Here is a 20,223-nt window from a genome sequence, read left to right on the forward strand (position 1 = left end):
CAATAAAGTTCCCCAGTGAAGACAAAAACATTCTCAATGGAATATACATGCAAAAAGTATTAATAGTGTTAAGGATGTCAGTGTTCTGGATTGTTCCCAACCTTAAGGCTATAAATTATGTTTGAACTTCGATTTGAAATTCAGAATTTCGTGAATCCTAGGTTTCTTCCATAAAAACCTACATAGGAGGTTTCAGCATTCAGAACTTTTCTGGTAAGGTTCTGATATTTGTGATATCCGTCAGTGGGAAAATGAAAGAGTAAGATTAAAACCAATAAGAAACAAAAATCAAACAAAAAATTCTATCTTATGCTTACTGTTTCTCTTCTATATAAAATAGATATTCTACAGTGACAAGGAGTTTTCTGTATCTCTAGAATCTTGCTCCACTCCCACTGAGAAAGCACACTATCAGATTTTTCAAGATCTGAGATGTAGGATACATAGAATTCTTTGATTTTGGTCATCATTTCTTCATTGAAAGGCTTGATATTTGAGAATTTGTTAGAAATACACTCTTTTCTGTTACTGTACAGAGAAAAACTCAAATCCTGATGTCCTCACACCAAAATAATACATACATTTAAAGATGCTAACATTTCAATAGGAGGTTTTAAACGACTTAACAACTGGAAAAACCTGAAAAAACTTATGTCCTAAGTGTAAACTGCTTTTGGAAGTCTTTTCCTCAAACACATGAAAAATACATCAGTGAATCTGCGGTAAATTTCATAAATGTACTACTGTATTTAAACAACAACCTGGAATATCATTACTGTCATGATTAACGAGAACCATGAGGCAGCAACATGTGCTGTGTACATGACATTGTTGCATGCATCATCATTCATTTGTATAACAGTCTCACAGGTGAGATATATTTTTCTATTAAAGGATGAGAAAACTAATGCTCAGAGCATATCAGAAACTTGCTCCAGATCATTGGGCAAGTGATTGGAATTCATTCTACATAAATCCAAAGTAAAGTTTACCGAGTGCACTTACTTTTGGACAGAAAACAAGAGCTTCTATTTTCTGTGCTTCTCATGCCACAGACTACAAATCAGCAATGTCTCATATAGATTGAGAGACTCAGTGGCTTGGGGAAGAAATAGGTGCTATTGGTGGACCTCCCTGAGAGCATTAGATTGATGGCCCTCCTTCCATTACACTCCATATTTAAGCCTGAGTGATCTGAATAGCCAAACTAATTGCCATTAATCCACCTAGCTGCCAGTGGAAAAGATGGACCTGTTTACATTTCACATATGCATTTGTTCTTTGTAGGAGAAATCTAGTTAGGTAAATATGTTACATTAGTTCCTCTATGGAGGGATGGCTCTCTTTTCCCATGTAAATATGTACTTATTACTATGACATATTTAAAATTTGAACAGGATATGTATAAGTTTTCCTAATAAAAATGAGAAAATCTGACATGATCTTTTATAAGCATGATGCATAACGCAATATGGTGATATGATGTTATCTAGGTGAGAGAAGAGTGACACCATGAATGCTAAAAGGCAAAGAAATAAGAAATAATGGATTCCTTAGCAAATTACACTTTATCCACTCAAGGAGACAGAGTTCCATTATTTTCAACTAGTATTATACAGATTGAGTTCAACTGCTTTTGAAATTTTCCTATACAAGATGATGCTCTTAAAGGTGACTTAAACATGAGCCTTTTTCTAGTGTGATCCGCCTTGAAAGCTTCATGATCACCTAGATTTGTAAGATTTAGGAAGAGAAAACCTGTGCCATCTGTTAGTAATTTTCTTAATGCACACTGGATTATTTTACAAGTGTATGATTTATCATATTATCAAATTCTTCAGGCTTAAGGAGATAAAACTTGAAGTGGTCAGATGTTACTAATAGAGTATTAGTACTTTTAAAGTAACTCACCTTTAAACAAAAGAAAGGCAGAATCAGCATTAAATTAGGCATCAGCCTCAGCATAAGACTTGGGATTATTTTTTGAGAAAGCATCTTTAAAAGTGACAATATGAACAAGATGGAGAAATAGATAAAACCAATTTTAGCCAATTACAGGTAATGAAAAGAAAATCCCGGTCCCTTTGCTCAGATTAAAAATAATTTTAAATATAAAGGTTAAAAATAATTTATGTGATTTCTGCAGTTTGAACCATGTTTTAAGGGGAGAATGTTGTATACTCAAATGCATTTTTCAATTTACTACTTTGTTTTTTAAAGATTACAATTCATTCTTCCTGTGGTAAACAGAAAATTATGTCTGGGTCATCATGAGCAAACACTGAAATTACAAGCATTTTGAAAAGTCAACTTTTTAAAAACAGCGAATTTACAAAAAAGTATTCTTATTTAAAATTTTTTCCAAATTATAGGCAAGATTTATAAGCAAGGTTTTAAGATAAATTTTAAAACTGTATTTCTAGAGAAACATTTCATCCATGATTAATAGAACACTGAAAATAAAAGAAACTGGTTGGAACACCATCCTTGAAACCACAAAAAGATTGTACCTTTAATCTGGCAAACTACTTTAACCTATAATTAAACAAAGTGCTCCCAGACAGTAGTAAAATGCCACTAGTCCTTGGCTATTTGGAAGACTGTAATGGCCTGATCAAATATATCAAAGTGATTGGAATGTGAGGAAACCCAGTTGCTTGAATGAGCATGCATTATGAGGAAGAAACAAAGGGACAACAACATTTGCAAATCAACTATTTCGGGGTATCATGCTAATCAGAAGTTGCTATTACGAGCTCCGTCTCTAACCACGTGTGTTTATTTTGCAGTTTCAATACTTATGGTAGTGTACTCCATTGATAATTTGAATTATGAGCTATAACGTTTTCTTAGTTAACCACTCAAATTTTTGAGATGTTTTCTGCTTTCTGGAATATCTTCTCTGATTGGAGGATCCTGGATGCTGAGTGGCTGTGTACATCCACATGAGGTTTTGGTCCAGTGAATTTTAGGACTTGGCTGAATTGCATATTGAAGGTGCCAGGCACTCCTGAAGCTAATATTTGGCTGAGACTAGCTTTTAGGAAAATATCCAAAACTATTTTGGAGAAAACATATCTGGAAAAAAAATTCAGAATGCCAGAAACATTTTGAGAGATTTGAAAGAATACTGACAGTCAACATAAACACAAAGCTGGGTTAAAAAATCAACGTTGTACAATACCAAAACTGTTCAAGAGTATTCCGATTTTTCACATGTTAGGACTTTTACTCATGTGAAAGATCATTATACTTTTTAGAAGAAACTTAAAAGTGCTATAGTATATTGTTTCCTGACATCACCAAAGATTATTTATTAAACTAGATAACATTCCATCTGGCACTCTTTAGCCTCTGCTACTACTATATCTCTGCATCCAAACGTACTTGCACCTTCTCTCTGACACTTGAGTCATTTTATATGGACTTACAAGGATTTTATTAGGAATTACAACTAGGTGTCCTAAGGGACCCAGACAAAAATGGGCATGTAGACTATAAATGACAGAGGTCCCAAGAGTATATGTCATACAGAAGGAGACACATTTTATGTACACTTAAAAAAACTGATCGAAAACAGGATATGCCAGTTTTATCAGTGTTGGTTTTTTGGGGGTTGTTTGTTTTATTTTGTCCTCTAAATAATACGAAAGGGCTCTTTTTCATTCTGAACTTACAAGTCTCTGGTCTCTCCCATCTCCAAGTTATTAATATCAAAGAGGAGAGAACTTTAACTGGAAATCAAGAGAGGACTATTGAAAAGAATACTACAATGAGGCTGTTATTGTGATTCTTCAAAATACTCTCACCACTCTGGTTTGAGTCTCACTATAAACTTACTAAATAGGGAAGTTATTATAGCTTAGTATTTGCACCAATTAAAGGATGTGACCAAGGTCTAATTAATGCAGTTTCAAAAAGGAGCTGTAGACTTCCCCAAAATGGCCATAAATTAAAGTTAACTTAGTCCAGTGTTCTTGCCTGGAGAATCCCAGGGACGGGGGAGCCTGGTGGGCTTCCGTCTATGGGGTCACACAGAGTCGGACACGACTGAAGTGACTTAGCAGCAGCAGCAGTATTTAAATTGCTGTAGTTTATTTATTTAATTGGAGGCTAATTACTTTACAATATTTTATTGGGTTTGCCATACACTGACATGAATCCACCCCGGGTGTACGTGTGTTCCCTATCTTGAACCTCCCTCACTATCCCATCCCTCTGGTTCATCCCAGTGCACCAGTCCCGAGCATCCTGTATCAGGCATCGAACCTGGACTAGTGATTCGTTTCACATATGATAATATACATGTTTCAATGCCATTCATCCAAATCATCCCACCCTCGCCCTCTCCCGCAGAGTCCAAAAGACTGTTCTATACACCTGTGTCTCTTTTGCTGTCTCGCATACAGGGTTATCATTATCATCTTTCTAAATTCCATATATATGCGTTAGTATACTGTATTGGTGTTTATTTTTATTGTTTTGGATGAAATCCTGAGGCAACAAGATAATCACTTAAGATTAATTTAGATATGTTCTCAAAAGCATACTTGATAAAGCAAAAATGCGTAGAGAATTATTCATCGAAGTGACACAAGGTCATGTTTGTACCCAATGGATAAATAATTGCAAATAATAAGGGAAAATATTGAAAATAATACTTTTATGATGGGAAATATTGAATTTAGGACACAAAACAAGTAGCAAAATTGTATGAAATGAGTCCAGTAAACCTCTATATCTGTAGATTTCTTTTGTTAGGAAACATCTTAAATGTAAGTGTTTCTTTGAGAAGGGGTGATCAGATGTAGTCTGTCATGGCAAAAATGAAACAGGCATCAAGATATCTGGCTATTACACTTGACTCATGATATAGATCCATCAATGACTCCGGGCAAATCAACTCCCTGGCTTCCTTTTCTTGCTTAAATATGAAGGGATTTGCCCATTTACAATTTCTCATCAGCTCCATCTCTAAGATTCTGTGCATATCTGTAAATCACATAGAAATATATTTACTCACATAATTAACTTGTGGAATATTTCTTCCTTATCCTACTAATAAGCCAAAGAAGAAAGACGTTTTAGAAAAAAGAAATGACGTGGATACTTCCTTTCCAGTTTATAAGAGAGTAAGAAAATAAATATATAAGTGCATATGGAAATAAAATCAAGTATGTTCAAATTAGCAATTTTTCAGTCCTGCATATGCTAGAAGACACTGTTCTAATTTATATTTCATTCATTTAAAGTCTGAAGAAATATGTACTGGGCTTCAACTATAAGACAGAGGAAACACAGGTGGCCCTTAGGTGTCTTATGTATACTAGATAAGTAATATGTAAGTAATGATTTGCAACAGACTAAAAGCAAAATGGTTATCTAAAGGAAAGGGGACTGATAATAGGAAGATAAATTCAGTGTAGAAGTGCAGGGTAGGGTTTTGCAGTAGGCTCCTCTTTAGAACTCAACTTTAAGTTCAAACTTTCAACGAGTGAGTTAGATAAAGAGGGTGTAGACCTCAAAACATCCCAGACAGAGGGAATAGGATAGGTTTGCCTATCTTATGTAAGTCTTTGGACTTTCATAATTTGCTAGCTCTTAGGATCTAAGCTGTTAAATGCACAAGTGAAGTGAGTTGCTCAGTCGTGTCCAACTCTTTGCCACCACATGGACTATAGCCCACCAGGCTCCTGCGTCAGTCCATGGGATTTTCCAGGCAAGAGTACTGGAGTGGGTTGCCATTTCCTTCTCCAGGGGGATCTTCCTGACCCAGGGATCGAACCCAGGTCTCTCACACTGTAGGCAGACACTTTTACCGTCTGAGCCACCAGGGAAGTCAATGCACATCTAACACACAAATAATGAAAATCTAGAGCAATAATCAAATAAATACCCATTGGGATTACATTTATAATTATATTGCATCTAAATTGATTTGTGTGCTGGAACTGAGAAAGCCTTCTGTTTATTAAAATCCTTTCAAAATAGTACTTGAGCTTCACAGGTAGTTCTAAGATGTTAGCTTTCGTTTTTCTAGTTTCAGCATCCAAACATGAGGAGTGTATGTGTAAATATTTAAATAGAATTACAAGTTTCTGGAAAGTCTCAAGATGTTTCTTAGGATGATAAACCAGCAGTTCTCAACCAGCGCACTTCATCTGAATCACAGCATTTCTCAGTTCCCTTGAGAAGTGTGCATAACTAGAACTGTTCTTGATGTACAAGAGAAAAGTATATTTATTACACTGAATGGATGCTTGAGGGCATTAGGACTTAATTCTCTTGTGGCGGCCCCATTGGTTATTGCATTTCACAATAAGGATGAACAAAGATTCAAATTAGTTTCTTAATACCAGTATTAGTCTGAAAAATTACTTACTCATAATATTCACCTGTAATAAGTACTCATGCTGATTCTGTAGAAATTTGTTTTCTCACAGTTGTAAATCAATATAAACAGAAAATTAGATGAGACAAATGCCGAATCTGTTTCGTATATACATATACACAAGGTCTTGTTTATTCGGAAAAGTTGAAATTGCTATGGCATAAACAGTTCCTGATTTTTTCCACCCAGTTTTTGATTGCTGAATATATCCAGAGGTTAGGCAGATATATTAACAACAATGAAAACCAGAATACTGATTACTAATCCATAAAGAGTGTGTCACCATTTAAAATGACCTATGCATTTTTTCACTGATTTCCCACAAGGACACTGTAAACTAATACAGGTATTATGAGACAATTCATGTCACAGATGGAAACAATGAAATTTAGAGATCAAATGTCTATAAAATCATGCATATGTTTTAAAACCTGAATTTATTACATGTCTTATATAAAACTCTACTGACTTTTACTAATATACTGGATTTCTGTGATTAAATTTGAAAATTAAGTAGGATAGGACATAAGTTTACTTTTTAACTCATTTCTTTGGTCCCATGATTCATATAATAGATTCATACTGATTAACTTATATTTGAATCGTGAATAAAAATTTATTCTTAAAAAAAGATGAAATATATAATGTGCATAACTATGTAGAGACAGGAAAAAAAAATTCTGGTTCAATACGCCAGTTTCCTTTGACCTTCACACAACAGAATGACCTATTTACTTTGCAGGAACACAAATTTAACTTCTCAGGGAAAAGGGGCTCTATGACATTAACTGCATAAAGCATGTTGATTTCCTGTCGGGGAACAGAGGGGAAAAGGAAGCAACAGACACTGAACAATGAAAGAAGTTGGAAGACCAGAGGAAAGCACTGATCGAAGGAAGGGAGGAGGAGCAGATGGCTCAGGAGGGAGACATGTGGGAATTGGGGGGAAAGGAAGCAACTGGCAAGGAGAGGGCTGAATGCCAAATTTATGAAGGATCTGGAGGACCCTGGGGATCTGGATGGGATGTGAGTCAGCTGCTTTTTACCAAAATATCACACCAACAAGGGAAATCAAAGAAGCCTACAAAGACACACAGGAAGCAGAGAAGGACCGGAAAAAGAACTGATGACATATTGCATTCTAACAATTGTACCTCTTAGCACGGGGAATGGGAGGTGTTACATCATCTTTTATGTATAACTGAATTTTTCTCCGAGCTTCATTAATGATTTTCAAACCTTTAACTTGCTTATCAAAGAAATGCTACAGATACAACTCTTCTATTTAAACCACATTTTACTGATACCCTGTATTGATGTGTTTTCTCATTCATATCTAAATCAACTACATTAAACCATCTATAGGGTGACCAACAGTCTCAGTTTTCTGATAACTAAAGGTTATTTTCCTGGGACTGGGATTTTTGGTGCTAACACTAGGACAGTTCCCTGCAAATCAGGATGGTTAGTCATCTTACCTAAGTTAAAAGGCCACTAAATGCCTTGCTCTTCATGTTAAAGCATACAGACACTGAAAATTTCCCCACATTTTTCAAAGAAGAATGAATAAAGTCTTAATACAGGGGTGTGATAAGTAGATGAAATTGACAATAAAATGGTTTCTGGACTATGGCTTTGATAAGAATAAGTAACATAATGAAAGCATTTCTTTGTAATTTATTTTTTTAACTAAGTAACAAAAAATCTTTAAGACATATAACATATTTGTAGCAGGCTGCTTTGAGGACAGGTAGGAAAAAAATTAAAATTCAAGACACAACTTATCTCAAAAAATAAGACAAGTCATTTAAAAATGTTATGTCACAAAGCCACAAACAAAGAAGACGGAAACAATATGTATTATTCATCTCTAAATTTTAACTTAAAAGTTAAGAGTTTCAAACATGAAAGTCTTCTAAACTCTTCTTTTAAATACTAAAATGACATAATTCTGGGTAAATGACAGTAAAAGGTTATTTGGAAGAAAATTATCTGGAATTTCAGAAATGAGTCCAGGATGATGTTTACCATCTACACTGTATTCTTACTATTTAGCTTTTACAACATTTTATTGTATATATATATAATTGCAAAGCTACTACATCAATATTTTTATTTAATTTCCCATTCATTTAATTTCTCATAACTGCTTAATTTTTCAGCAATAACTTTTGATGTGTGTACAGCTGATGAAATTATAATCTAGCTAATCCACAAATTGCACAATTGACTATATAGTCAGTTAAATAATTCTCTGACTCATTCCCTTTTCATATAAATCGTTTCTTTAAATGCCAAATGGTGAAGAGTCATTTACCATCCTCTTTAGAAAATCTCCTAATATCTAATAGGAAAGACCTCTACTGTTCAGAATAAATGGTTTTAGTTTATTTGAACCATTGATTAAACTATAACTGGTTTAGTTGAACTTACTTGATTGAACTTGGCCATTTATAGGTCATCTTTTGTGAATATATCAAACTTCAAATTTTATAAATCTTTGTTATATTACAGTTGTTATTACTGGGCATAATATGGACTAATACTCAAATGTATCTAGTTTAGTTTCAAAACCACTGTAACCTCCACTGTATGAACTAATCTCTCCAGATCCTTAGTGGAAAAATCTATAGAACCTTTAGAAAATGCTGTCAGTAAACAAAAGGCAGGTGTCTCCACAGCCAGTTTGGAGTTAACCGCTGCATTAGTGAAATTTTAGTATTATGTGACAAGTCTGCTGTGAGGATAAAATGGCCAATATATATATAAAGTGCTTAGAATGGGGCCTGCACATAGTAAGTGCGGCATTAAGTGTTTAATGTAAATATCCTCTTCATCATTATCATTATCACTAGCATTAGCCTCCTCCTCATCTCCATTAAGACACAATTGAAAAAATAAAAAAATAAAAGACACAATTGACAGGTGTAAGTATAACATAATGGAAAGAACATAGCTTATTCACTGAGTTTCAAAGGGGATTAAATGAGATAATATAACGTCTGTACATGGCAGTGCTCAACATACAACAGCTACTGTTATTACTATGGTAGAGTAGTAAATTGCTAGTGTCCTCACAATAACCAATAATCAGGGACTTCCCTACAGCTCAGATGGTAAAGAATCTGCCTGCAATGCAAGAGACCCGGGTTCGATCCCTGAGTCAGGAAGATCCCCTGGAGAAGGAAATGGCAACCCACTCTACTATTCTAGCCTGAAGAATTCCATGGACAGAGGAGCCTGGCGGGCTACACTCCATGGGATCGCAAAGAGTCAGACATGAATGAGCGACTAACACCCACACACACAGAAATATTATTGCATCACTGATACAATGGACATGAATTTGGGCAAGCTTCGGGAGATGGTGAAGGACAGAGGGGCTTGGTATGCTGCAGTCCACGGGCTCTCAAAGAGTTAGACATGACTGGATTACTGAACAACTATTGGGCTTTCCTGGTAGCTCAGCAGTAAAGAATTCACCTGCAATTCAGGCAATTCAGGTTGAATCTGTGGGTCAGGAAGATCCCCTGGAGGAGGAAATGGCAGCTCACACCAGTATTCTTGCCTGATAAATCCCAAAGACAGAAGAGCCTGGCAGGCTACAGTCCATGGGGTCGCAAAAGAATGGGACATGACTCAGCAACTAAACAACAACAACAGGTACTACTGAATACCTTAAATCATTTAACTTATGAATACATTTGTTTTTATGCTTATAAATGAATTATATAAATTTTATTAATATCTTCTCTGAGAGATGGGCTATTTCCTTCTGACATTATGCCTGCCATACCTATAGCTACCATCAAGAGAATGTTTATTTTGTAAAGAACCAATAAAAACATATGGGAAACATGCCGCAGACATTGAATAATGGTGTGATTCTCCCAAAACCAGCATGATTTTTAACATACTTATCTTTTTACTAAGGTAACAAAAAAGATCTTCACGACCAAGATAGTCACGATAATGTGATCACTGACCTAGAGCCAGACATCTTGGAATGTGAAGTCAAGTGGGCCTTAGAAACCATCACTACTAACAAAGCTAGTGGAGGTGATGGAATTCCAGTTGAGCTATTTCAAGTCTTGAAAGATGATGCTGTGAAAGTGCTGCACTCAATATGCCAGCAGATTTGGAAAACTCAGCAGTGGCCACAGGACTGGAAGAGGTCAGTCTTCATTCCAATCCCAAAGAAAGGCAATGCCAAAGAATGCTCAAACTACCGCACAATTGCACTCATCTCACACGCTAGTAAAGTCATGCTCAAAATTCTCCAAGCCAGGCTTCAGCAGTATGTAAACCGTGAACTCCCAGATGTTCAAGCAGGTTTTAGAAAAGGCAGAGGCACCAGAGATCAAATTGCCAACATCCGCTGGATCATGGAGAAAGCAAGAGAGTTTCAGAAAAACATCTATTTCTGCTTCATTGACTATGCCAAAGCCTTTGACTGTGTCGATCACAATAAACTGTGGAACATTCTGAAAGACATGGGAATCCCAGACCACCTGACCTGCCTCTTGAGAAACCTGTATGCAGGTCAGGAAGCAACAGTTAGAACTGGACATGGAACAACAGACTGATTCCAAATAGGAAAAGGTGTACGTAAAGGTTGTATATTGTCACCTTGCTTATTTAACTTATATGCAGAGTACATCATGAGGAACGCTGAGCTGGAAGAAGCACAAGCTGGAATCAAGATTGCTGGGAGAAATATCAATATCCTCAGATATGCAGATGACACTACCCTTATGGCAGAAAGTGAAGAGGAACTCAAAAGCCTCTTGATGAAAGTGAAAGAGGAGAGTGAAAAGGTTGGCTTGAAGCTCAACATTCAGAAAACAAAGATCATGGCATCTGGTCCCATCACTTCATGGGAAATAGATGGAAAAACAGTGGAAACAGTGTCAGACTTTATTTTTTTGGGCTCCAAAATCACTGCAGATGCTGATTGCAGCCATGAAATTAAAAGACGCTTGCTCCTTGGAAGGAAAGTTATGACCAACCTTGATAGTATATTAAAAAGCAGAGACATTACTTTGCCAACCAAGGTCCGTCTAGTCAAGGCAATGGTTTTTCCCGTGGTCATGTATGGATGTGAGAGTTGTACTGTGAAGAAAGCTGATCGCCGAAGAATCAATGCTTTTGAACTGTGGTGTTGGAGAAGACTCTTGAGAGTCCCTTATACTGCAAGGAGATCCAACCAGTCCATTCTAAAGGAGATCAATCCTGGATGTTCATTGGAAGGACTGATGCTGAAGCTGAAACTGCAATACTTTGGCCACCTCATGCAACGAGTTGACTCACTGGAAAAGACTCTGATGCTGGGAAAGGTTGGGGGCGGGAGGAGAAGGGGACGACGGAGAATGAGATGGCTGGATGGCATCACCGACTCTGTGGACATGAGTTTGAGTGTACTCCGGGAGTTGGTGATGGACAGGGAGGCCTGGCGTGCTGTGATTCATGGGGTCGCGGGGAGTCGGACACGACTGAGCGACTGAACTGAACTGAACTGAATAATTTTAAAATTACCCCAGGTCTACAGATTTAAAATAAATGGCACGTTTTTAAATAAGATTAATACCATTTCACAATATTTTGGCACTAGTAAGTTTCTATTCTCTTTTTACCAATGATGATTCACTCCGTTCAGAAGCTCAAAATCATGCTAACATTTTTTTCTTGGCCTTTTTGGGTCTAGTTGTCAGCAACATAATTCTGTAATTGAGAATCTTTACACACAGTTATGCCCTTTTGCAGCCTAGGAATTTATTTGTGGTATGTACTTTCAACTGTATTTATCTTTTTCTTTAATTCAAGGGCCATTTTAGTTTTTTTGCTTGAACACAGATTTTTTTCTTAATATATGGTATTGTTTTCCCCAATCTTATTAATAACATTCTCAGTTTTCCACTCATACAAAATAATCTTGAGGGGCTTCCGTGCTGGATCAGTGATTAAGAATCCTCCTGCTAATGCAGGAGACACGAGTTTGATTCCTGATCCAGGAGGATCCCACATGCTGAGGAGCAGCTAAGCCTGCATAGCACAGCTATTGAGCATGGATGCAGCAATTACTGAATCCACTCACTGCAACTGCTGAACTCTGTGCACCCGAGAGCCCACGCTTGGAAACAAGAGAAGCCACTGGAATGAGAGGTCTGCACACCACAACAAATAGTAGCCACCACTCACTGGCCCTAGAGAAAAGCCCACACAGCAATGAAAAACCAGCACAGCCAAAAATAAATAAATAATGTTTTAAAAATCTTGAATTTAAGTACAATATTTCCAAAACATAGTGAAATAAAAGCAATATATCATTTTTATAAACTATATCTAAATGTTCTACAGCAAAAAAAAAAAAAAAAAGCTTAGGTCCTCTAATTCATTTCTATGGGAAAAATTCATTTATTAATAATAATGGTTATATCTAAGTTTCAGATATATGGAGTAAATCTATTTAATCCAGCCTTCCCTTCTATTTCTCATTCTCCATATAAATACTCAAGTTTGGGTGGGGGAAGACAAGAAAGAAAGAACACTAGAGACAAAAACCATCTAATGTCTCTTTCAAATTGTTCTAAGAAATACATGCCAAAAAAGTTCTAAAGATTCTCCTCTCAGGTAGGAAAATAAGAAAATGCTTTTTATATATTCCTGGTTTATAATCATCATAGATCTAAAATCTGGCTTGGAATACTCGTCAGGGTAAAAAGAAATGACTTAGAACATCAAAAAATGCAGGTGCAGTTACAATTCAATTACATATTTTCCTTTTTTGTAGGGTGTGGCTTTGTTCCTACAGCTGGGAGCGTTGTACTTTAAATTTTCAACAAAGAAAGCCACCACATTAAAGAACTCTAGAAATTCCTATAACCAAAACTGTAGCAATAACCATGCAATCTTCATATGCCTTTCATAAAGATAATATGTGCTTTAATCTCCTGTTTGTCTGTATTCAACACATTTGGCAAAGTACTTTGACAATAGAAATGAAAACAATCATTCAAGAACAAAGCTGAGGAAAGAAGAACCACATAAAATATCTAATAACCAACATCTCTTAAGAATTTACTTTGCATTTTTGAAAAAAAAAAGAATTAACATCAGGCATTATGTTTCTGTTTTAAGTTTTTGTTTTAATTACTCAATTTTACTTTGCCTAAGGGAAGAAAATCCAACAGAAACAATTATGATCTAAATAAGAGCAGTAATTTTGTATACAAACTGCCGATTTTTCATGTATCATTTCCCTGCATGTATAAATGTGTTTTTTTACCTCCAGTGTTTTATCAGTTTAACAGTCATAATTTACACAAAACACACAGATGGTCTTAGAAACAGTAAAAGTTTCAAAATGTTACAACTTCCTGGCATATGGAACACTATCATGGATCATCATGTTGGCAGCATTTAAATGATTTTAAAATTATTTATACATTAACATCTTGGCATTGTTTCATAGTCATAGGTTATTTCAACTTTAAAGTGTTTGATTCCTGATAAGAGGTGGTTCTTATACTGATTTTAAGCTACTAATGTGTGGAGGCATTGGTGCCCTTTATTTACAGGATAGCATCTTCTAGACAGTAAACTGTAAATGAAAATTCTATAATAAAGCACTTTGGCATGAACCACAACATTTCTTTTAGTTTAATATACAAAAGAAAGTTCCAAGAATTTTTTAAAAAATAAAATTTACCGTAGCAGTTTTACACCTTTTTAGCCACAAAAAAATGCATAGATACATATATATGCATACACACAAAACAAAATCTTTAAGATTAATTAAGACTTTCAAAACATGAGGCTGCTGCTGCTGCTAAGTCACTTCAGTCGTGTCCGACTCTGTGTGACCCCATAGACGGCAGCCCACCAGGCTCCCCCGTCCCTGGGATTCTCCAGGCAAGAACACTGGAGTGGGTTGCCATTTCCTTCTCCAATGTGTGAAAGTGAAAAGTGAAAGTGAAGTCGCTCAGTCGTGTCCGACCCTTAGCGACCCCATGGACTGCAGCCCATCAGGCTCCTCCATCCATGGGATTTTCCAAGCAAGAGTACTGGAGCTCTACAACACCTTTATGTTTTAACTATTTTATTAGATACAATACAGAAAGAATTGTCTATACAATTCTAATGTGTCTGATTTCAATCTTTCCAATTTCTTTTGAACCAGTTCAGCGAGTTTTAATCCCACTATTAAATTGAAACTGCAATTGTCAACGTCATTAATGACCACCAAGTTGTCAATTCCAATGGTCAATTCTCAATCCTTACATTACCTGATCTACAGGCTGCAACTGACTCAGTCACTGCAACCTCCTTAAAGCACTATCTTCAGTTGGCCACCCTTCTGGTTTTCTTCTTTGCTTACTGACTGCTTCCTTTCAGTCTCCACTGCTCTTTCTGCCTCTTTTCCCTGAGAGCTAAACACTGGAACTCTTTTCCTTTCTATGTATAATCACTCCCTTGGTGATTTCAGTCTCCTGTTTTTTAAGTAATATGTACATGCTGATGACGCCCATATTCATTAAGATAGGCTAATGAGTCTCTGCTAAGATATTCACCGTGATTTACTACAACAAAAACTGATTTCTCCTTCTTTCTACATGACCAGGGGAAGACAGGAGTGTGGGGTGGAAAGTTCTGCCACACCTAACTCAGGCATCCAGGCTCTTTGGGTGTCCTGAAACATGTGTCTTCCTTGGCTCAGTTCAGTTCAGTTCAGTCGCTCAGTCGTGTCCGACTCTTTGCGACCCCATGAACCGCAGCACGCCAGGGCTCCCTGTCCATCACCAACTCTCAGAGTTCACCCAAACCCATGTCCTTGGTTGCCACATGGTAAAGAGAAAGAGTGCTGGAGGCTCACTCACTAGTATTTAACATCTTTAATTTTCACTCTTAGCTCATGAAGCTGAACCAGCCTAATGGGTTTGCCCCATAGCAAGGAAACTGGGACGCAGAACCTCTCTTCTGCCAAGAAGGAGGGGAGGACTGCCTGGTAATGAGTACTTGTTTTGTCTACCACAGCTCAGATTTTTCTCCAACCTCAACCTCAACTCTGATGTTCTGACTCATGTTTCCAACTGCCCATCTGACGTTTATACTTGGATATCTAATAAGAATTTCAAAATCACAATGTCTAAAACTGAGCTTCTGATACTTCCCATTTCAAATCTTCTCTTTCTATAATTAATGGCATCTCTGTCAATGGCATCTTGACCTTTTCAGTTGCTCAGACCAATGGACTACGATAATCCTTTTCTTTTTCTCACAAGCCACATCCAATCTTTTAGCAAATTCTGTTGGCAGTTGCTTCACAGCAGATCCAGAACATAACCTTTCCTCTTCAACTACCTCCTAAGAGAGATTACTGAAAAAAGCTCCCACTGTTCTCAGCCGTTACCATTCTTTACTGTGTACTCCAGAGAGTGGAGGACTCTTCTGAGAAATCTCTGATGCTTCACACCTTGTTCTGCTGCTGCTGCTGCTAAGTCACTTCAGTAGTATCCGACTCTGTGTGACCCCATAGACGGAAGCCCACCAGGCTCTCCTGTCCCTGGGATTCTCCAGGCAAGGACACTGGAGTGGGTTTGAGGGGAAGTGAAACTATTTACAAGGTCTACAAGGTCCTAGACAGTCTGGTTAGCTTTTTCTGTTTTTTCTTAATTTTTTATTGGAGTACAGTTGCTTCACAATGTTGTTAGTTTCGGCAGTACAGCACAGTGCACCAGTTACACATATACATATACACACAGTCACTCTTTTTAAGACTCTTTTCCCATATAGTCCACTGCAGAGCATAGAGTTCCCAGTGCTATACAGAGGGTCCATATTAGTTATCTATTTTGTATATAGTAGTGTGTATATGTCAACCCCAATCTCCCAGTTTCTCCCTCTCTGCCTTCTCTCACACATAACCATAAGTTTTGTTCTACATTTGTAACTCTTTGTTTTGTAAATAAGTTCATTTGTACCATTTTTTTAGATCCCACATATAAGTAACATTATATGATATTTGTCCATCTCTGTCTGACTTAATTTCACTCAGTATGACAATCTCTAGGTCCCTTACCTGCCTCCTGAGAACCTGTATGCAGGACAAGAAGAAATCGTTAGAACTGGACATGGAACAATGGACTAGCTCCAAATTGGGAAAGGCGTACATCAAGGATGTATATTGTCACCCAGCTTATTTAACTTCTATGCAGAGTACATCATACAAAATGCCAGGCTGATGAATCACAAGCTGGAATCAAGATTGCAGGGAGAAATATTAACAACCTCGGATATGAAGATGATACCACTTTAATGGCAGAAAGAGGTTCTTGATGGGAGGTGAAAAGAGAAGAGAGAAAAAGCGGTCTTAAAACTCAACATTTAAAAACTAAGATCATGGCATCCAGTCCTACCACTTCATGGCAAACAGATGGAGAAAATGTGGAAATAGTGTTAGATTTCATTTTTTGGGGCTCCAAAATCCATGTGGATGGTGACTGCAACTGAGAAATTAAAAGATAATTGTTCGTTGGAAGAACAGCTATGACAAAGCTAGACAGTGTATTAAAAAGCAGAGATATTATATAGTTAAAGGTAAGTAGTTAAATGGTTTTTCCAGTAGTCACATATAAGATATGAGAGTTGGACCATAAAGAAGGCCGAGTGCTGAAGAATTGACGCTTTCAAACTATAGTGCTGGAGAAGACTCTTGAGAATAACCCTTGGACAGCAAAGAGATCAAATCAGTCAGTCCTAAAGGAAATCGATCCTGAATATTCATTGGAAGGACTGATGCTGAAGCTGAAGCTTCAATACTTTGGCCACCTGATGCAAAGAGCTGACTCACTGAAAAAAAGCCCTGATGCTGGGAAACATTGAGGGCAAGAGGAAAAGTCGGGGACAGAAGATGACATGGTTGGATGGCAGCACTGACTCAGTTGACATGAGTATGAACAAACTTAGGGAGATAGTGATGGACAGAGAAGCCTGGCGTCCTGCAGTTCATGGGTCGAAAAGAGTCGGACACGACTGAACGACAACAGCAACCATTTTGCTATTTTGTTCTTTTTTATGACTAGTTGTCATCTTTGATGCCATCTCCTGCAGATTTCCCTTTGCTCGTTCTGCTCCATCCACAATGACTACTCCGCCTTTTGTTTTGAATGTTAGAGGTACATCTTGACTTAGCGTCTTTGAACTTACTATTGTGTCTGAGCACTCTCTCTTTATCCCTCCTTCAGTTTCTTTCACGTCTTCATGTGAAACATTTCTTGTCCTCTATTAATATTTAAAATTGAAATTCTACCCCAATCCTAATTAATCTGTCCACCATATCATTATTTTTATAGGACTTACTATAGTTTAATACACTACATGTTACGGTTTTAGCAGTATAATTAATCACAGAATATAGCTTCAGAAAGGCCTTGCCAGATTTCTGTTAATGCTGCATCTCCAATGCTGAGAAATTTACCATTAATTTGTATTAAACACAAACAGGAAACAGCTGAGGAGGAGATGGATAATAATGATGTTAATGAGTTTGAATTATTAGGGAGGGAAATGGAAATTACAGATAAGAGTCATCAAATGACTTAAAACATATTTTTAAAGGGAAAAATTATCTTAATTTTCCATAAGTCTAAAAGGACTATGTTATCAATAAAAAAAGAAGCATTTGACCCTAAAGTCTATTCCCCTGTGTTCTTGATTCTTTTTCCCCAAATCAGTGTTCTATATATGAGACATCAGAACTCACTTTGCTATGTGACTTTTCAGCATCTCATAAAAGTGGAGCTATGTCCTGCTCACACTAATTCCTAATATTAAAAAAATCATTTGAGAAGCTCATGCTAATTCAGATCAGTGCAGAAAAAAAAAATGTTTGCTTTACTTTCAGGTCTCTAAATCCCTGTCCACCACAACTCTCTCTCTGTTTTTTCCACTACTGAATTTTCATACTGATCTGCTAACTAGTTTTTCAGAAACAGTACAAGCATTTATTAGGATTACATGGTCCTATATGATTATTATAACTTTTTTCTTCAACATTAGCGAAAACATTTGCTTTACACACACATTCTCCTGGAATACTTTAAATCTTAGTCCATAAATTCACAAGGAGCTCAAACCAGTCAATCCAAAAGAAAATCAATCCTGAGTATTCATTAGAACAGCTGATGATGAAGCTGAAGTTCCAATGCTTCGGCCACCTGATGCAAAGAGCTAACTCATTAGAAAAGACTCTGATGCTGGGAAAGATTGAAGGCAGGAGGAGAAGTGGACAACAGAGGACAGAAGATGAGATGGTTGGATGGTATCACTGACTCAATGGACATGAGTTTGAACAAGCTCCCAGAGATGGTGAAGAAGAGGGAAGCCTTGCATGCTGCAGTACATGGGGTCGCAAAGAATTGGACATGACTGAGCGACTGAACAACAGCAGCAAAAAAAAAAACAAAAAAACACAGTAAAGGAGAATATTGTACAGTCATAGAATCAACAAGAGTTCAGTTACTTAGGTACTTTGGTCAAATCCCTGTAAGACAGAAAAAGCAAAGAAGTCTCATAGAATTGCTGCTAACAAGAAAAAAAAAATGCATCATTACTTATTACAGATAGCTTACTTCTCTACTCGTATCACAGCAGAAATTCAAAATCCAATAATCTGGTCACATTATTTTATTTTGCAATGAGGCCAATCCATCATTAACCATCATTCAGAATAAGATTTTACTTTTCAGAAATGACATCAAACTCTATAGAACACAAAAGCAATTTAAAAAGGAGAAAGCTAAAAATTCTGAAGTGACTTAAGAAGCTTTCTGGAAATTATACTGAATTTCTGAATTCTATTTATAATTTTTTGCTATAACATCTAGAAATGGGATATGCCCAGAGTTACTAAAATAATTATGTCATACATAAAACTGTTAACTCTCAGACACTGAAATCATAGTTTTTTTTTTACTGAGTAAGCAAACTAAACAACATGCATATTCCTTTTATTTTTATGTCAGTACAGGGAGAATGAAAACATTTCTTTTAAAAGAGAATTGAAAATGAGAGCTGTTGCAGTCCTGTGTTGAAAAGAATCCACGTTTTTCTCTTTTTCTTTGTTGGAGATCCATCCTGTTAGATTTATAAATGTTTCCCACTGCTGAATTAAATACTCACAGTTATTCTTTCATCTTTATCATCCAGTGGAGAGCCATCTTTCTTCCATGAAATGGTGGGCTCGGGATGGCCCCGTGGGGGCTGGCATTCCATCACTGCAGGCTCTCCCACGGCCACCATGACATCGGAAGGGTTTTGTCTGAAGTCATCCCGTAGTACTGTAGGAACAAGATTAAATCATTACACTCAATAGTGATATATACAGCCCTTATCTCTGAACTTCACAAAGGAGATATTTATTATAGTAAACGACTACTAACAGCTATCTCAATCCATCTTGGAAAATCTATATCTACTTACAGACGTATGCAGCTTAATAATGATATCTGGCCTCACACACACAATGGGGATAATTTGATAGTCTTCATAGGCCAGTGGGCAAGTGTTTTCTGCTGCCTAGTGCCCTGACAGCATCTGGCTTATCTCTTACTTGCATTTCTTCTCTGACTACTGCCCACATTTTCTCATCCACGTACTAATGAATATAATTGAACCCTCCTTTTACTTACATGACACATTGGAGTGATACTTTCTATTATTAAATGAATATATATACATGCAAGCAAAAATATGAAAGTAAAATATACTTCCAACATGGATTTGATTGAGGTATTTTAAAGATATTTCAAACTAGTGTATTAGAGTATCTAATC

At 36.7% G+C, this 20,223-nt stretch overlaps 1 protein-coding gene across 1 annotated transcript in view; it reads right to left on the reverse strand.

The window, feature by feature from the left end:
- The window catches only part of ROBO1 (roundabout guidance receptor 1), a 478,536-nt gene that overhangs the window by 128,812 nt on the left and 329,501 nt on the right, over positions 1-20,223 (reverse strand). Inside the window, exon 3 of the mRNA XM_055410221.2 lies at positions 19,571-19,728. Coding sequence (XP_055266196.2) covers positions 19,571-19,728 — 158 coding nt within the window. The remainder of the gene's footprint in view (positions 1-19,570; positions 19,729-20,223) is intronic.

This window comes from Moschus berezovskii, chromosome 1, assembly GCF_049115385.1.
Source record: "Moschus berezovskii isolate FMDL1 chromosome 1, NW_MosBer_1.0, whole genome shotgun sequence".
NCBI lineage: Eukaryota > Metazoa > Chordata > Mammalia > Artiodactyla > Moschidae > Moschus > Moschus berezovskii.